Genomic DNA, 20,536 nt, shown 5'->3' on the forward strand with positions numbered 1-20,536 from the left:
TGACTGGAACACAAAGTTTTACAGCGTTGTTATTAAATTACTATCATATGCAAGTTTTGTTTTACATATTTGAGTGCCAGCCATTTTAACTGGAAAACTGCAGCCAAATCTCTAATGATTGTGCTATATGTAAACTGAAACCAATCTCCAGGTCTACAATTAGCCTTAAGAATTGGATAAAATGATCCAGGAAAGACTGTACAATAAACATGCTGGTCTTTATGATGTTACAAGACTTTTTATTCTTAAGGCTAAAGAAGAACGTGCTTGATATTTTGTTGACCTGTCATATGCTGCTAGTCACAAAAGCTGTCAAGCTAAGCAGAAAAACAGACTAAAAGGATAAATGTACCTAAGCTAAAAAATAAGATTTGAATGAAGGTCACATGGTAAATGTTATATGAGCAAGAGATTGGACTTGATGAGAAGATAACCTCCTTCCCAGCTAATTTCTGTTGCCTATAAAAACCTAGGCATATCTTTAATCGTGGGCAGTCTTCCTGAAATACTACTTTTTTGCCCCAAAATGATGCAATGTCTTATTATAGTTCAAGCCTAATTTTTCCTTAGCTTCAGTACTTTGGTGCTTTCATTCCAAATGGAAATGCCATATAATTCTATTTGCTGGAATGGCAGCAGTGATTTTGACTCTGATCACATTTACTTATCTGGAACTCAAAGAAAGGCAGCCAAATGCACCAGCATCATTTGGTCATCTGGCAAATTATATTGGCTCATTAGCCCTACATGTATGTAGGCTTTCCAGGAGAACTCTTATAATGAAAAAATATGAAAACATATTTATATAACATTTTTTTTTATCCATGCCATGAAGATGGAAATTATTAGATGTTTTGCTTCTCAACTGGCACTGGTCTGTGTTCTAAAAAAATCCTGCATACTACAGATTTTGCAATTACATTTAACCTGAAATAAAAAAGATACATTATCTCATAAATAAATGGGAAGAATTCAAAAAATGGTGTCCTTGAGAAAAAGCGTGGAAGTGTATTTGTCTCCTTCCTTCATGGTACTTTCAAGTCTATAAGACTGCTTCTGTTTCAAAGACATTTCCAGTGTTAATAACATGAGCATAAATGCAACATATGCAATGTCATCATTTTTATATACAGCATCTTCACCATTTCAATCATCCTATGAGATAACAGCTATTCCATCTTTCTCTAGGCTGGTGCCTACTACAATTGCCAACCAGCAAACACTTTTTAAAGTGCAAACATCTGGAAGGCATCCATAGAATGTTGAAGACTACAATATTTATTTGTAATTATAGTGCTTTCTTTATCATTGATTTTATGATGGAGATGAACTTAACCCGTTATTCACAAGCTTCTATCAAGTGGTAGAAGACTACTCCAAATCAGTTACAGCAGCAGATTCAGAGCAGTAAAGAGAATTGAGGGACCAGGACTTCTGTGGGAACTTCCATTTTCCATATAACTTTTCCTTTCCCTTGCCTTATGATCTCTCACTAGAAACAACTGATTCATCCTTCTCTTCTGATCCCTGTCATAGATCTGGAAGTAATATTATCAATGTTTATCTGATTCAACTGGTAAAATGGTTGCCCTTACTAATTCTACAAACGCAGTTGATTCATATAGCATTACCACTTGTCATCTAAAATGACTAAGTTGATAATTTCCATAGTAGTTACAGAGATTTCCCTATTTGTCAAAATGATGTAAGGCAGGGGTGTCAAACTCAATTTCATTGAGGGCCGCATCAGCATTGCGGTTGCCCTTGGGGGGCTGGGTAGGTGTGGCCAGGGTGGGTGTGGATGGAGTGGGTGTGGCCTATTGGGTGGGCATGGCCAGCTCTACATCATTCGCGTCAAGGCTGCCTGTGGGAGCTTGGGCAGGAGTGGGACAGATCTGAGGGTCTCTGGCAGAAGGGAATGGGACCGGGGCAATCGTCAAGGCATGGTGCATTTCTTCATTCTTCACAAAGGGTGACATCTCCCCAGCATGTACCCAGGGGGTGGGGCCAATGCAGCAGGGGCTGGTTCCTCGCTGTTTCTGGACGGCCTTGTGGAGCTAAGAGTGAATGCATTTCAGCATAGATGGCCACCACAAAATTGTACATTGGCTCCTGGCCGGCCTGGGCCAGGGCCAAGGCAGCGGGGGCCATTCCCTCACTGTTTCCAGGATGGCTTCGCGGGCCACTTGAAACCACTCCGCAAGCCGCATCCGGTCCCTGGGCCTTGTGTCTGACATGTCTGACGTAAGGTATCTTCATTCTACTTAGTAAGCAATGTTAATGTTTCCTCTATTTTTATTTGATAATTAAGCATAGATGTGGATATTTGAATATGGAGCATCTGATGAAGTGAGCCGCGGCTCATGAAAGCTTATGCCTTTTAACGAAATTGGTCAGTTAGAAAATGTGCTACCAAACTCCTGATTTTTTTGCCACTGCAAATTAGCACAACTTTCCTCCCACAATGACACCTTTTTCTATTTATGAAAAGCTAAGTCCATTTGCTTTTCACAAGCAGATTCCTTCGGTTTGGTTTAGATGGCAACTCCCATCATATACCCATCATACTCATGAAGCAATGTAATATGGTGACCATCAGCTTGAATAATGCTCAGGAAAATCACTCATACTATCAATCTCACCAGGTAGACCAGACCATGAAATCAACTCCACAGGAAAGCAAAAACTAGAAAGGAGCTCTGACCGATGTTATTTTAGGAATACCAAGTCACTTAATCCCTCCGTAAACGGACTCAGTGAAAATTAACAATGGACCCACAACACCTCAAATTTTTTTATAAGGTCTGGGAAAACGGATCTGGAAAAGACAGTTCTAGTAGAAGGAATGAGAAATTTGGATGGTTGTCCAAACTCATAGGATTTTAGTAAGAAAGTAGTGGTCATTTAGGCCACTGAAGCCAAATCCCTACTCAGTGCCAGAAACCAAGCTAAAACATTGAAGTCATCCAGTGAGGTCACCAAGAACTGAAGAAGCTTCTTGCATGAGTAGCAAAACATTTTCAAGGGGGGGGGAACCTAAGAAAGTCCAGTTGCCTTTTGGGAAAGCACCTTTGGGAGAACCGTGACCTAGATGATGAATCTCCAAAGACATTCATCCAATGAAGGGAAATTCAACACCTCTCTGAGCAATTAATTCCACAATCAAACCGCTCTTACTGTTAGGAACTGCAATCTGCCTTCTTGCAGCTTGAATGCCATTCCTAACATTCTGGGGTGACAGAGAAGGGATTCTGTTCTTCTCTGTCCTCAGGTCTTTGAAGAGTGCCCCCACGCCCCTGCTCGGTCTTCCCTTCTCAAATCTAAGTATTTGCAGGTCCTTCAATCTCTTGTCATAGAACTTAGATTCTGGCCCCTTGATCATTCTCTGAGCACGATACTCAGGGTGGGTCCTGAATGATGCAGAATAAAACCTCATGATGCATGTCTGGAATCGTTACACCCATAGCATAACTGACTGAGAAAGCAAAGGTTTGCTAAGGTGAATTTTTAAATTTAATTCAAACAACTGAGGAAAAGGGTGGCCAGGAGAGGAAACTGCACATTGCTCACAGAGCAACAGCTAATCTATTATTGATCAAGAAATAATTAGTGTTTAAGGGACTCTTGGAAACAAAGCCAGAAAGGTAGAAGGGGGGAAAGAAACACAACTGTCAGACCATGTTAGTAACCGCTGGGGACTTCAAGGGCAAAGGGGTTCTGTCATCCTGGAAAGCTGTCAACAAGTAGGTTTCATCCAATAACAGCAACCACTGGCTAATATTATACAGCATTTTCAAGAATTGGATTCAGAAAAATCCCATGTGGGGGGAGGGAGAAGGGTGGATCATTACATGTCTGGAGGAAAAACTGCTTCAAGCATTAGCAATGTGGATTCCCAGAGCATATACTTTTAATTTCACCCCATACTTTAAAACATCCCCGTTACAATATTATGATTGATTTCATCTCTAGTGACATAAAGAAACATCTCCCGAGATCTCGTGTTTCTGCTTCTTGCTACCAGCAAAATGATACCTTCGGATAAAGCCGTTTTGTTACTAAAACATAAACACAACACACACACACACACACACACACACACACACAAACCAGCATCATATTAAAGAACTACTGCCCCATTTTGGAAGCTCTTTTTATTAAAAAATAAAATAAAATTATATTTTTCTAAAGAATTTCCCTCTTCTGAAGGAAATGAAAAAGGGGGCGTGGCATGTGTGCTCTCGGCAATGCAATATTGCCGTTTTTTTTTCTCCCTTTATGTAAAGATTTGACTCTTGAGACAGATGGAAAGGGGGAGGGTGAATGGAAAGAAGAAGGAGCTCTAGAATGACAGCTGTTTGTAAACAACCTCTTTGTTCACTCAGCATCCAAATCCTCTCTAAATGGATCTCAAAATTGCATACAGAAGATTCTGAAGCTTCTTACGAATCTCTTGAGCTACTCACAAGGTAGGCACCTGGGACAGCCTCTCGATTAGTAGAGGAAGGTGTCCTGGAACTTAAGCGAAGAAGGGAAAAGACCACCAGCTGTCTCGTACCAAAGTTTTGGATGCCGTTATCAGATTTTACTTAATTCCAGGGATAGGGAGGAAAGGGGAGGGGAAGCAGGAAGGGCTACCATTTCTGCTTGCCTGTCCATCCCCCTCCCACATTTTGCATACCTGCTTCCATTTTAACCGAGGGCTTAAATCCTTTGCTGACAGTGACACAAAATTAAGCCCAGAGTATGTGGGATTTGAGACTAAGTACAAATTATGCTTGTCCGTCTCACCCGTGTGAAAGCAAACCTGATCGTAGTAGAGGCCTGGGGGGATGTGTGACTTTAATCAGCAGTGGCTTAAGCCAGGAGAAGCCACATTCACTATATCAGGGTTTGCTCTTTCACTGAGCAAAGTTGCACGGAGACTAGCAAGGGATTTCAGCACACCTCTCCCCCGTTTGTCACACAAAGGTGGGGTTTCATCCGAAGGAGCCCTAGAAGGAACCGTCTGCAAAGTTTTGCAGAATCTCTTAATGACTGCAATCCTCTCCTTCTCTGCAATCCAGAAACTGAATGGCTGGAGATTACCCTGTCTGCTTCCTTATCCATCATCCAACAAATGAGAAAACTTTCCTCCCGCAGAAGCTAACTCCCTAGAAAGCCAAAGTAATTTACATTATTCCTCTGGGTCTGCATGTGTAGGTCTGCAACATCGCCCGTTTTAATTACACTTCTCTGCAATCACCTCCACCGCTATTAGCTAACACGTCAACCAGGTAACTGCTCTGCAAAGAAACGAGATTAGCAAGGACAATAAAATATTGATCCCTCCCTTCTTTCTCTTCTTAAAAAAAAAAAAAAAATCCAACCTGCAGCATACTGAATGCTGCTGAATCCAAGCAAGAACAATAAAGGATGATCTCCCTATCCAAAGAAAACTGCTTCACACAAGCAAAATGCCGGGGCAGCTTAACGCAGTCACGGGAAACAACAAGGATATCTTTTTGTATTGATAAAAAGGGATTTTCTCCGGTAATAGGCAGCCAGCTCTAAGATTTCCCCCCTCAATGCATTATTCATAATATAGCACATTAAAAAGCTCAAAACCATTGTAGTCACCGATAGGGAGTACTATCTTTAGAGAGGAATAAACAATAAGAAAGAAAGAAAGAAAGAAAGAAAGAAAGAAAGAAAGAAAGAAAGAAAGAAAGAAAGAAAGAAAGAAAGAAAGAAAGAAAGGGCATTTCAAGCCTAAATTAAATGCCCAGGTAGCCCAATATCAAAAGAAGAAAATATGTAAGTTGCTAAACTGAATCCAGTGCAAGTCTTCCCGCCGGCACCAATTTCATTAACCACTTTCTGCCCTGCCTTCCCCACCTCCTTCCAGCGAAAGCCATGCCAAGCAATTAGTGCAGCAATAAAATGGTTATCGGGCAACTTTCAAAAGGACTGGCTAAGGTGGGGATGAGGATTGGGAGCCAGCTGCATAGATCTAGCTTCCCACCTTATTTTTTTATCTGTATTTCAAGAAACGCCCACCCACGCCCCAGACAAAAATAATCAAACAGGTCTAGTAGCTGAAAAGTGCTTACCGACTTTGGGCTCTTCTTTGGGGCTGGCAATCCTGCAAAAGATGGCAACAAGGAGAAAAAGAGAGGATTAGCATACAGGTCTTTACCTTCCTGAAGGAAAAAACGAGGGGAAAAAAAAACACCCCAAACCCTAGGTATATCATCCGAACATAGCCATCTGCAGAGTTATGTCAGATGTTGCTGGAGCACCAGAGTTACCAGTCTGTTCATATCGAATCAAAGCACAGCTTTTTTTTTTTTTACAAAGGTGGGGGGGTAGAGTTGGCGCGAGAAGAGGAATGAGAGGGATAGAGAGAGAGAGAGAGAGATGGGGGGGGGAGAGTGTGTGGAGGGGGAGGAGATCTATCTGCATTAGCTATGCTGACTTGTGCTGCAGCAGCCTGGAGGCTGGAGAAAGAAATTCACAGACCTCAGCGGCCTGGGAAATTGAACACTTGGATAGAATCTCAAACGCTCCCCTGGATTAAGAGAGATTTAGCTTACAATTAAGCTGAGGATATTACCTTTTGATGCAACCGGCGTGTGAAATTTATCAGACCAATTGGAAAGGTGGTGGGGTGGTGCATAAACAAGAGGACGTTGATGAAGATAGATAGATAGATAGATACAGTAGGTAGGTAGGTAGGTAGGTAGGTAGATAGATAGATAGATAGATAGATAGATAGATAGATAGATAGATAGATAGATAGATAGATAGATAGATAGATAGATAGATCTGAACACTTTCACAAAAGGCAAAAGCATTTGAGATTTCTTGTCACCCACGCATCGATGAAACAAAAGCCAAAGACGAGAAAGAACAAAGGAGGACAACATTTTAATGAAAAGCAAGGTCAATTATAACGGTGGATACTACTGGCAACACCCCCCCCCCAGTTTCTTGCCAGCCTAGTCTGCATCATTCAATGAGGAGACCCTCAGCTAGCCATGCTGTGCAGAGTACAGAAGCTTCACAACAAATGCACCATTAAGTATATCTGAATAAAGAAAGGTGAAAGGACCGTTAAGGAACAGAAGGAGGGATGAAAAGGCAAATAAGAAAACCCTTTAAAACTCAGTGGAGAAGCCCAGAGGAGGTATTTGCATTTTGAATATAGACCCTTAAAATTGCTGTGTATTTTTTTTTTCTTTTTTTGGTGTTGCAAATTTTTCTTTGTCACCACTTTTTGCCATACAATGTCCCGCTGGAAACGGGATTTTGCGCTTATGTGAGCTGATTGGTTAAAAGAAAAAAGAAAACTAGGTCCCTACCCTGATGAAGAAAGGTAAGGAACAAAAAAATAATTTGGGAATTGAAGAAAAACTTACTGTGGAACAAATGGGCAAAGTGATAATTTCAAATATGTACCCCCACAATCAAGGTTACAGTGTAAAGGAACTCAACACGTTTCCTTCCTTTTTAAAGAATTATTTCTTTGGTGTATTACGATGATCCAATACTAAAGATTACATGCCTGACTAAAAAGAGTAGCACGTGTATAAAGAATTGAGATCATGTACGAGATACCACCATCAAGCAATACAAACTTACTTCTAATCAATCACTAAGATCCATGCCACTATGATCCTGTCGAGTAATGCCCTCCAAATTATGGCTCCCTTTGGTCAGAATACTATTCACCAACAATGATAAATACTGACTTCAATGCTTTTAACTCTGATGTGCTTGTGCTAGAAGCTGCTTTCGCTGCATAGTGTCCATATCATCACATTTTCTAGACACCAAATTGTCTATTGACAGTAACTGTAGCTAGGAAACAGTAGCAGGGTGCCAGTTCAAACTGCAATTTCTAGCAACTCCCTAGAAATCCTTTTGTTGAGAGCACTTTTTTGTGTTAAACCATTAGTTTAATTTAGGAGTCTACGCTTATAAAGCCCTCCTTCCTGTGGCAGGTTACTCCAAGGCAAGAAATGTGATGGTCCCCGGAGACGCCAGAAATATGTTCCCTATTATAATAAAATGTGCAAATTCCTCAGCGCCAGAGGCATTGAAACATATTACAGATAGTCCTTGACTTACAATTGGGACTTACGTTGCCAAACAGGGTGGTTGTTAAGAGAGTCAAGCCTGATTTTGTGACTTCTTTTGTCATGGTTGTTAAGTGATTCATATAGCTCAGTGATTCATATAGCTCAGTTTAGAAACCGAGTGCCCCAAAACTAGCCCCGCCCTGCTCCCCCGCCCGCCCCTGCTTCGCACTTGTCCTGCCTGCTCCGCCCCCACCCCGCTCCCCGCCCATCCGCAGGGCTATTTACCGCCTCCATGGCCTGCCGCAGATTGCCCAGGCGGCCCAGCAGTGCCATGGTGGCCATGCCCTCTGCCCGCACCCCGCAGCATCAACTGCGCATGACGGGGTGCGAGGGCAGAGTCTTGTCTCCGCTGCCTGGCTGCCATTCCTTGGCTGCACTGCTCCGCATGGGCTACGCTTTGGGGTGACTCTCCTCCGGGGGGGGGCCTGCTGGTGAGGAGAGGGGCGCAGAGGGAGGCGGGGCTGGGGCGATGGCACACATGCCCACAGAGAGGGCTCTGAGTGCCACCTCTGGCACGTGTGCCATAGGTTTGTCACCACTGATATAGCTGTTAAGCAAATTCGCTTCTCCCATTGACTTTATTTGTCAGGAAGCCAGATGGGAGGGGTGCAATTGGTGATCCCGTGAGCCCAGGACTCTGCAACTATCACAACTAGATGCCAGTTGCCAAGCACCTTTTTAAAAAAATAACAATAATATAAGCACCTTTTGATCACGGGACCACAGGGATGCTGCAACGGCTGTAAGTGTAAGGACCAGTCGTAAGTCACTTTTTCAGTGCCATTGTAACTTTCCATGGTTGCTAAATGAAGGATTGTAAATCAAGGACTACAAGTATTTTTAGTTTTTACCTCTTTGGTCTCTGGTGGAGTATAGCAGCAAAAAAAAAAAGATAAGAAAACAGGTCAAATTAAATATACAAAGTGCAAAAGTCGGTTTTGCTGAAAAGTAAGGGTCTGGATTCAATGTAGTCTCACAAAATGCTAAGCCAGAATTGCTGTGGTCTGGGAGCAACTTTGCTGGTGCCTGCTGACTTCCTCTGGTCAGCTCACTTCCCTTGCAAGCTGAGGTTATCAGAAAATAGCTAGGATAGCCACCTTAGCTTTATGGTGAAGTCTGGGCCATAGCTTGTTTTTCCACAAGGCACCTTAGATATGTACATCAGTCTAAACCTCTGGCTCCAATAATACTTATAAACAAAAAAAAACAATAATACAAATATATATTTTTTCATTGGGGTGAGTCTATGGTTACTTCCACTTACTGAAGCAGGGGGGTGGAAGTGGCTGGATAGTGGGCATCTGAATGCTTACTCCAAATAATAAACCAGATTTCTCAAGTCATTCTGAGTTAGCATTCTTGGATGAAAAGCTGGAAAAGCACATTTCCATGGGGCAGGCATAGGAAATGATAATAATAACATGAAGTACTGAGCATTTACCAATAGAGATTAAAGTATTCAAAGCAGTTCATATTCATCTCAGTCATCCCTTAACTGGACTCTTAAGGGGATCCTTTTCTCGCTAGGTTTTCTGTAGTTGACACAAAATGTTGGGTGCAGCTGAGTTCAGTATACACATGTCTTACCTCTTCATAACATCCCATTCCACTCCACTTTGTGGGACCACAAAGATCAATGGGGAAGGAGGGAAGAACACCCTGGGTTAACTTTTCATTTGCACTCCTAAGAGAACCCTTTTGCCTTATCGTCTCACATTCTGTCTGAAGTATCTGAAATGTTTTTTTTTTCATTTTTCATTTAGGCTTTCTAATAAAAAAAAATCAACAAGGCTTCTTTCAATACTTCAAGAATCCTCAATATTCAAAAGTGAAGAGCAAGCAGATTTAAAGAAAAAACAAAAACCCAATGAACTCTCAGTTTATGGAGGAAATATGACCGACCAACCAGCCCACAAATTAGTAAACCTCAGTACTAGTGAATGATTCAATCTGGATTGTAACATCAGATGCAGTAGAACTTTCCTATGCAGCAACTTGGGTTTGGTAAGAAATCTGCATGCCAGCTTCCTTGGTTATCAAGTTCCCATTAAGTCAGTGGTTCTCAACCTTTTTAATGCCGCGACCCCAACCGGTCGTAAGTCGAGGACTAAACCGGTCGTAAGTCGAGGACTACGCCGGTCGTAAGTCGAGGACTACCCAACCGGTCGTAAGTCGAGGACTTTCCCTGCCTGGGAGCACCGCGCATGCGTGGTTCCGCCCCCTGCGCCGGCCGAGGCGTAGCTGGCAAGCGGCAGAGACGGAATAGGCCGACCACCAGCTGGCCCAGCCCAAGGGAGGTAAGGCACCTGCCGGAAAAGGGAGAAAAAATGGCGGAAAAAAAATGGCGGACAAAAAAAATGGCGGACAGCCTTGCTTGGCGACCCCCATGAAATGGTCGATCGACCCCAAATGGGGTCCCGACCCACAGGTTGAGAACCACTGCATTAAGTAGTTTAATTCCCATTAGCCTAGAGCTGCTATCTCCGGTCTTGTACTTCTGGATATTGGACCAGAAACAAGAACACTCAAGCTAACACATGAATGACAACCTCTGCCAGGGGATGGTCTGAAGCAATACTTTTCATCAGCATTTCCCACACAGCCTCCCTTTAATACAGAAATATTTTGTATTCACCTTGAAGAACAGACACATAAGAAGAATTGTACAGAGCTTTGTGCATATTGAAAATCCACATAGAAACCAGGTAATAGGCACCATTGCACAAATATCCCCAACCCCATCCCGTTTCTCTATCTTATTAGATTTAACAGGATCTTCCATCTGGTCATGGCAGCTATCTTGACTTGGAAAAGAAACTCCACGGTGTAAGAACCAATCTGGCACTAAGCCACAATTGCAATATGACTTTTCACCTTATTTCATTTATTGAGCCAAATGAGAAATTAAAACCTTAATATGCTTTGGGCTATACGATGAGTTTTCATCGAGCCAAGGAGACAAGATATTACAATTTCCTAGAATATTTCAAAGAGCCTAGAGATGAGGTTTGTTTTGATTTATAAGAATGGCCACTAAAACTGTGCCATTTCAGTCCGTGCTTGTGGCAACATCAGTCTCTTGGAAGCAAAAACACAGGAATTAGATAGCCACTTAAATATGACCCAGCAGTGTGTTGCAGCCCCCCCCCAAAAGCCAATGCAGTCCTAGGCTGCGTTAACAGAGGGACAGAACCAAGATCATGTAAAGTGTTAGTACCACTTTACCTTGGTAAGACCACATTTGGAATATTGTATCCAGTTTTGGTCACAATGTAAAAAAGATGTTGAGACTCTAGAAACTAAAGTGAAGAGCAACAAAGATGATTAGGGGTCTGGAGACCAAAACATGCAGAACGGTTGCAGGAATTGGGTATGTCTAGTCTAGCAAAAAGAAGAACTAGGGGTGACATGATAGCAGTGTTCCAATATCTCAGGGGTTGCCATAAGGAAGGGGGGGTTTAACCTATTCTCCAAAGAGGGGGTCAACCTATTCCCTGAAAGCAGGACAAAAAGCAATGGATGGAAACTAATCAAGGAGAGAACCAACCTACAACTAAGGGGAAAAAATTCTGAGAGTGAGAACAATTAACCAGTAGAACGGCTTGCTCCAGAAGCTGTGGTGTTCCATCACTGGAGGCTTTTAAGAAGAGATTGGACAGCCATTTGTCTGGAATGGTATGAAGTCTCCTGCTTGAGCAGGGGTTGGACTAGAAGAGCTCCAAGGTCCCTTTCAACTCTGTTATTCTGTTAAATCACTTCATTTATATGCTTACTGCCCTTCCTGTGTCAGAAGAAACAGCTGGGAAGCACTAGCTATGCTTCCAACCAAACTTCCGCTGATTCCCTGCTATTGGTCCTGGATTAGGATTTTAGGATTATTTTTGTGGCTGACCAGAGTGCACTTGAAGCAAAAAGATAATACATCCAGGGAGATCTAAATGCATGGTGATCTTAATTAATAAATTAATCATTCATTAACTTTAAAAGACTCTTACACTGCTGACTTCATTGGTTCTGGCAGCAGGATGGTAAATTATGTTGCAACATCAAATCTTTAGATAGATATTAATTTAACACTAGAGGGACTGCTCTATTATCTTTCATCAAAGTTAGACAGACCTGAGTAACAAAAAGGTCCAGTAGAAAAAGAAAAGATAAAAGGGATGCTGCTGTATACATTAAAAAACACACCTAATAAGCACATTTAGTAGGGAGGGAGGAAGAAGTTTAATAGAACTAGCATAAGAAACTAACATTTCTGGCATAGGTGATCCATCTAAATATGGAATACTGTCCTCTACTGGATATAAACAATATTTTTTTATGCAGGAATCAAAGTCCATCACAAAAGCAAAGGCTGCAGGGGCTATTTAGAGGCTGTATACACCCATTATGTTCTTCATATACATAAAATGTCACTTTTCAATTAGTGCTATATATGAGGTCAATCTAAAACAATGAAAACACATACACTAAACTAATTATCAGAAACATCTGAAGCAAAAGATTCTGTTTAAAATTCAGCATTCGTTAAAGTTTGCTTTACACAGCTTGCTGGGAGGAAATGATAATCCTGAACTATTAAGGATTTTTTTTTAAAAAAAAAAAATCACTGTATTGTAATTTGGAATTATTCTTGATGTTTGCAATATTATGAATAACTATCAATAATGGAATTTCTTGCGGTAGTAATATTTTCTTTTTGCCTAGCATTTGCGCGAGCGATTAAAATGGAGCTATTTATTCTCTTTTCAAAGAGTTGGCTTACCTTCGTGAATCATACTGGCAGCACCTAAAACACCTTAGGGCAGGAACTAATCAAATAAACATCCATAATCAATGTGCCCGTAGACACGTCCATTGGAAGTTGCCAGGCTCCCTATACCGAATGACTCTTTTACACCTTTCAAGCGTTATTTTAATCTTAAAGAAGGGAAGTGGCACATTGCAAAGTAAATGTCAGCCTTCAGTGACATCTATTTCCAAGAATGTCTCTTGCGTTCCAAATATAGCTCACCTGGGCAAATCACGGAAAGCTTCTGAGATTCTCCACATTTTGAGACAGGGCCCATTCTCTCTCTGGGTCCCTCTCAAGTTGGATAGCTTGCCCTAAAGGCAAAAGGGGCTGCTTCCTTTATGATATTAGGTTTATTAAAACATTTAATAAATTTTCTGACAGTTAGAACAATTAACCAGTGGAACAACCTGCCTCCAGAAGTGGTGAATGCTCCAATACTGGAAGTTTTTAAGAAGAGACTGGACAGCCATTTGTCTGAAACGGTATAGGGTTTTCTGCCTGAGCAGGGGGGTTGGACTAGATGACCTCCAAGGCCCCTTCCAACTTTATTATTATTATTATTATTATTATTATTATTATTATTATTATTATTATTATTATTATTAATTGCAGAAGGCAAATGCAAAGCTAGAAAGGAATGTTGCTTTGGATGTATAGAACAACTTTATTACAGCCTTTATTACATTGTTTCAAGGTGTTGGTTAATTGAATGTAATATACAGATCACTTAAGAGTCATCTCTAACTCAGGAAGGATAAAGTTTCATAAACGAACAATCAAGAGTTCTTGAAAACTAGGGATGATGAATAAACTACAGCCTAGTGCTCTGTCTGCAAATATACCTTATACCTTCAAAATCTACCCGGAACAACCCTGGAGAAGGGTTGAATGTTCATTGCATTTTATCAGGCTTAACTTTGTAAAACCTTTGTCTTGTAAGAAGTCTCCATCTCAAGCTCTGAAGTTATAATAATCAGAATAGAGCCGGAAGGGACCTTGGAGATCTTCTAGTCCAAACCTTGCTTAAGCAGGAGACCCTATAACAGGCATCTTCAAATGTGGTCCTTTTATGACTTGTGGACTTCAACTCCCAGAATTCCTCAGCCAGCGTGTCTGGTCCTATAGTATTCAGGACAAATGGCGGTCTCTTCTTGAAAACCTTCAGTGTCAGAACACCCACAGCTTCTGGAGGAGGAAGGAATTTCACTGATTGTTTTCACTCTCAAGAAATTTCTCCTTAGTTCTAGGTTGGTTCTCTCTTTAATGATCTTCGATCCATTATTTCTTATCTTGCCCTCAGGTGCTTTGGGTAATAGGTTGATTTCTTCTTCTCTGTGACAACCTCTCAAGTATTGGAAGATGGCTACCATACTGCTCCTAGTCCTTCTCTTCATTGCACTAGACCAGGGGTAGGCAACCTTGGCTCTTTTATGACTCGTGGACTTCAACTCCCAGAATTCCTGAGCCAGCCAAGCTGGCTCAGGAATTCTGGGAGTTGAAGTCCACGAGTCATAAAAGAGCCAAGGTTGCTTACCCCTGCACTAGACATACTTAGTTTCATCAATTGTTCATCGTATGGTTTAGCCTGCAGACCCCTTATTATCATTGTTGATCTTCTCTGCACCCTTTTTAGGATCTCAGCATCTTTTTTGTGTCGTGGTGACCAGAACTGGATGCAGTATTCCAAGCATGGTCTCACCAGTGCAATACAAAGTGGTACTATCATTTCACGTGATCTTGAAACCATCCCTTTGTTGATGTAACCTAGGACTGCATTAGCTTTTTTGCAGCTGCAGCACTGTTGGCACAATTCTGGTAAAGTGGTGCTTTGTAAATGGGGATATCCTTAATGGCTACCATTTTGTAGATGGGAAAGCCTCTGGAGCTATCATTTGCAAAAAAATGTGCATCCCTTGTTTTAAGCATTTCAAAAAGTCCTCAGTTAACCATTGGGTTTGATGATTTTTTGTTTGCTTAGAGACCCACAGTTGTGGAATCAATATAGAAATCTAGCAATTTCAATTTGATTCTGTGTCTTGAAAACCTCAGCTTCTTAATGTCTGCTTCCTGGATCTTCTCTTGAGACCCAGTTATATTAGAATCCCCAAATGCCCTGCCCACTCTTTCTAGGATTTTGGAATAAGGAACAATTTTATTTTGTGAAAGATAAGCTTCACCCTTACTGTAAACAAACGGACATCTGAAACAGCAATCAAACTTTTTAGCACAAAGGTGAACAGGCACATTACTGGGTAAATACACATTTATTTGTAGGGCTTCTAAAAGGAAAAGAAGAAGCTCTTAATTATTTACACTAATGAGCAATAATGTTCTTTTTTGGATAAAGCAGGGGGATACTAAACTAACTCTGCAGAAACTTTTGCCAGCAAAATCATATTAAAGACTCATTTAAAAGTTGGCTTGAAAAGCAAAGAGAAAAAAAGGTCTTGATGTGTTGCTACTTCAACAAAATTACTTGTTTATGAAATAAACTTAAATATATATAATTTATGAAAAACAGCATTGGCATGAGTGTACGCATCAAGAAAATCTTTGAATTTCATTTTTCCTGCAAGAAAATCAACACTAATTCTTGTTAAATGCTGAGACAAAAAACACTGAAGTGTTAGCCTTGCCTGTAGACCTACAGATGATATTCTCTGATATATAACCTTCACAATCTGGTTTCATAAAACTTCAGTTTATCCCATCTCACATCTTGCACTCAGAATGTCCTTGTCTCAAAACATTTAATTTTAATTAAGTTCAATTTAGCTATTATGAATAAAGCCTTTGATATATTTATAATACATTAATTTGATCAATCTTTTTAAAAGGCTATGAAATTTCACAAAACATTATAGAATGGAAAATTTTATATTACATGCTATATTCAGAAATTTCATCTATACTTGCTGTCAACTTATTCACTGGGGATCTCTTGAGTTCTTATATAATAGAGGAAGAAAATAAATGCTGCCAAGTCACTCTAACTGAGCTATGATACCAGTTACAAATATTGGGAATGGTATTAATATAACCCTGAAGCTGAAACTCAAATACTTTGGCCACCAAATGAGAAAAGAGGACTTACTGGAAAAAAACCCCTGATGTTGGGAAAGATTGAAGGCCAAAGGGGAGGGGGGATGGCAGAGGATGAGATGGTTAGATAGTGTCATTGATGCAATGAGCATGAATTTGGGCAAACTCTGGGACACCGAGGAGGATGGGGGGCCCTGGTGTGCTGTGGTCCATGGGTCACAAAGAGTCGGACGTGACTTAGTGACTGAACAACAACAAATTAACGCCACCAAGTAGAACACCTTTATACATTGTACTAGATCAGGGGTGTCAAACTGCCAGGCTGCGGGCCGGACACATCATGTGGAAGCCGCGCCCACCCCATTGCCGGCCCGATACATTGCACAACGTCATGTAACATCGCAAGTTTGACATGTCTGTACTAGATCATAATTTGCTTAACTGCACTGTTGATTAAGTCACAACTGAATGAATTTACATTATCTTAAATCACAAATAAGAATTTAGTTAGAATCACAGATCATTCTGAGTCAAACTTAAACAAACCACATTACTATTTAGTGTGTACGGAAATCTAGACTAAATCTATTAATATTGACTGCTCTTCTTTCCATCAAAAGTAGGAAAAGAACTATGCAGTAGATATAGAGTGATGATAACGAACAACTAATTAAAAGTTTCTGGAATTCAAAGACAGAGCATTTGAGAACGACTCATGAAATTTGATGAGGTTTATATATTTTCAAAAACAAGGACTTATAGGACATGAAAAAATGGGGGGGGGGAAATAACCAATAGGTCTAGGGACTCCTATTCCATTAATGAGTCAAGGCAATCAATTAAAGAAGCCAATTCCTTTTAGAATATTCTAGGCACACTGTTCGTCCTATTCCTGTTGAATTTTGTAGCTTTCAAAGAGGCTGCTTAATCAATTGCCCAGCTATAACCTTTATTTTAACCAAACACTGGCATTTCAACCTTTCAAAATTATATATAGAAGCCACTTGTGACAAACATGACATCGCAATCTGCTTTCAGCAAGGCAGAGTAAAATACTGTTTGTCTCTCTTAGCTGAGACAACCTAATACCTGCTTGATTTACTGGTGTGTAAGTCATAACTGGGAAAATGGAGAATCTCACCTCTTGTTAAAACGTGCCTTGTGTTAATGCACAATATAAGGTTCTGCTGTGCCACCTTGTGTTATATTATATCACGTCTAATAAAAAACACCAGCACAAGCTAGAATCTGTAGGATTATTCAAAATCACACAGTTTTTATATTTAAAAACTCATGCTAGGTCAACATCTCTGCTAGCAGAGTTTCACACTCATAGTGATGACAATTAAAACCTTATTATTCAGAGCCCAAAGGAGAGAGAAACTAAAAAAAAAATCCAGCAACTTAAAAGGCCACTGGGTGGATTTATTGTACCATAATTCTTAGTAGACTGAGTTTTATCAGGTGTATCTGCAGAAGTCAACTCTATTTTATGAAAGCTTAAGCCACAATAAATTTGTGATAGCCTTTAAGCTGTTCCAAGAATCCATGTGTTTTTTACTGCAATGGCTAGGCCAGGCCACCCTTTAGAAATTTTCCCCAGATTTAAAGTTTTTAAGTCTTGGGTGTTGTTAGTTTCAGATCATTTTTCCTTCTTCTTGCAGCTCAAAGGGACCAGCTGATCAATTTCTGAGAAGATAAGCCTTTCCTATTTTCAATTATTTTTAACCACCATCATAGTCACCTGGCAGCTGCATCCCTGAATTTTCCACACATTTGCACTACAGCAGACATGTCAAACTGGCGACGTCATGTGATGTCGCGCGACATATCGGAGCTTTTTTGCCATTGCCGGCAATGGGGTGGGCGCGGCTCGGGTATGATGAAACCGGCCCGCGGGCTGGCAGTTTGACACCCCTACACTACAGCATCACTATGGGAATGCAATCGAACACATTTCAATCACATCCCCTACAACCTGCAATTATTTTTCCATCACAATTACATGAACTGCCTATCTGCTTAATTTTCTACAACTGCTTCCGGGTATTCTATGCAACTTTAAATTGTGCAAGTTTTGGAAGACACGTGCTGCTTGATATTTTAAAATGTGTACACAAATAAAAAAGTTCCCAATGTTATCCAGAGTGCTTTTATCTGAATATTAAATGACTCAAATATGTAAGTGGCTTTGTTAAGTATTGATAATATTTACATCTGTCTCATTTGAGGAAGGGTGCATTAAAAAACTCAGATAAAGTAAGTACTTAAGTAAGTACTTAAGGTTTTCACTGACCTTAACCTATCACCCGGTACATTAAAGTAATGAATAATCAGTGTTGTCAATTCTGATAATGCCAATCATCTATTACATGGGATAACACTCTGTTCAGTTGTCTATACCAGGGGTGTCAAACTCAATTTCATTGAGGGCCGCATCAGCATTGTGATTGCCCTCAGGGGGCCGGATGGGTGTGGCCAGGGTGAGTGCGGCCTACTGGGTGGGCGTGGATGGAATGGGTGTGGCCTATTGGGTGTGGCCAGCTCTACATCGTTCGTGTCAAGGTGCCTGGGCAGGAGTGGGACAGATCTGAGGGTCTCTGGCAGAAGGGGATGGGACCAGGGCAAGTGCCAAGGCATGGTCCACTGGAGGAGCCTCACTGTTACTCTCAGGCCATGCGGGGGGGGGGGGCTTATGGACCTAAGATTGAATGCGTTTCAGCATAGATGGCCACCACAGAATTGTACATTGGCTCCCGGCTGACCTGGGCCGGGGCCAAGGCAGAGGGGGCCATTTCCTCCCTGTTTCCAGGATGGCTTCGCGGGCCGCATCCGGCCCCCGGGCCTTGTGTTTGACATGTCTGGTCTATACCATGTTTTACCCTGTGGAATTGATTAACAAATGAGAAATACTATTACAGTTGAGAGAGGGTTCCTTAGGGATTGATGGAATGCTATGAGATGCAGGCCTAGTGACTCTTTGATAGTAAGGATTAGAAACATTTTCAAAGACATACAGGTGGGAAAACCAAGTAACTGGGATCTTTAAATATTACAAAACCTAATCAAGTATTTTAATTTAAGAAGTGGCCTACAGGTACATCTTATCATGTACATGCAGAAAATTTAAAGGTGAGCTTCAATATTCTATTTTGCATTCTGAAAAGACTGGGATCGTGTGGGATGGAGAAGGGAAGACAATTTTGAGAAGACATACATATAGTCATGTTGTCAGTGGGCATAGTTTGCTTTCCAGAAGACGCCAGCCTAGGGACAGAAAGGATTGTTCTCATTCTGTAAGTAGTCAGAGGGCAATCCTTGACATTAGTACATATATATCTCCACACATTTTTTTTAAAAAAATGTTATTTTCCACAAATTTACCTATTAGATGAATCTATATATTAGTTCAATTATGACTGTACAGTTCAGCTGAGATATAGGTACATTCATTATTTAAAAGGAGTTTGACTGAATAAACAATACAAGTTTGGTGGTTGATTATTTGAGACATGAAATCAACCTGTGATGTGACAAAATGGGGGTTAAAAAAAGGACTTGGGGCCATTTGGGGTCAAAAGTATTTGGCTGGACACTTTTAGCTACATTAACTGCAAGCAAAAGTTACAATAAGTGGTGATTAGTTTTTAGATTACTTGTAAGAGCTAAGACCCATACCTCTAAGGCTAACTTCTATAACAGTGTTTCTCAACCTTGACAATTTTAAGTCATGTGGACTTCAACTCCCAGAATTCCACAGCCAGCGATGCTGGCTGTGGAATTCTGGGAGTTGAAGTCCACATGCCTTAAAATTGTCAAGGTTGAGAAACACTGTTCTATAACTCAGTAACTTCTGAAGATTTTCAAACATGTATTGCTTATTTCAGGTCCTCCCATAATATTTCTATGGTGTTCATATCCAGACATTGACTTGGAAATTCTAAAAGTTTCTTCTTCATCATCCACTCTCTTGTAGATATGTCTGCATTCTTGGGTTCATTGTCTTACTATCCGACCCACTTGCACTTGACAAGACAGATGGCTTAATATTTTCCTGCAGAATTCTCTCATACAAAGCAAAATTAATCTTTCCTTCAATGATGGCAAATTGCCCAGATTTTGAGATAGCAAAGCATACTTGAAACATAATGCTCTGCCTCCGTGCTTCACAGACAGTGTGAGAGTCTAATTGTGGATGGCAATGTTTGGTGTTCATCAAACATAACTGTAGCCATATAGTCTGAAAATATATCCACAGAATGTACCTCCAGAAGGCTAGAGGGTAATCTAGAAAATGTTTTGGCAAATCTGAGAAAAGCATTAATGTTTTTCTTAGTAAGCAATTGCTTCCACCTCATTTAGTGAACATATTTTTATCCAGGTATTTTGTTTATGGTAGAGTCGTGAACATGAGAGTTTAACCAGAGAATAGTGTCTTAAAGATCCTTGAATGTTTTTAATGGGTTCTTTGCAACTTCCTGGATGATTTTATGCTGCAGTTCTAGAGTGGTTTTGGCAGGACAATCACTCGTAAGGAGATTCATAGGAACCCAAATTTTCTCCATTTCAAATC

General features: G+C 40.7%; 1 protein-coding gene across 1 annotated transcript in view; it reads right to left on the reverse strand.

The window, feature by feature from the left end:
• Window positions 1–20,536, reverse strand: part of MAGI1 (membrane associated guanylate kinase, WW and PDZ domain containing 1) — a 93,216-nt gene that overhangs the window by 62,397 nt on the left and 10,283 nt on the right. The window contains exon 3 of the mRNA XM_029286087.1: window positions 6,093–6,124. Coding sequence (XP_029141920.1) covers window positions 6,093–6,124 — 32 coding nt within the window. The remainder of the gene's footprint in view (window positions 1–6,092; window positions 6,125–20,536) is intronic.

The sequence above is a fragment of the Protobothrops mucrosquamatus genome, unplaced genomic scaffold (genome assembly GCF_001527695.2).
Source record: "Protobothrops mucrosquamatus isolate PMUCROS unplaced genomic scaffold, P.Mucros_1.0 scaffold2841, whole genome shotgun sequence".
Taxonomy (NCBI): domain Eukaryota; kingdom Metazoa; phylum Chordata; class Lepidosauria; order Squamata; family Viperidae; genus Protobothrops; species Protobothrops mucrosquamatus.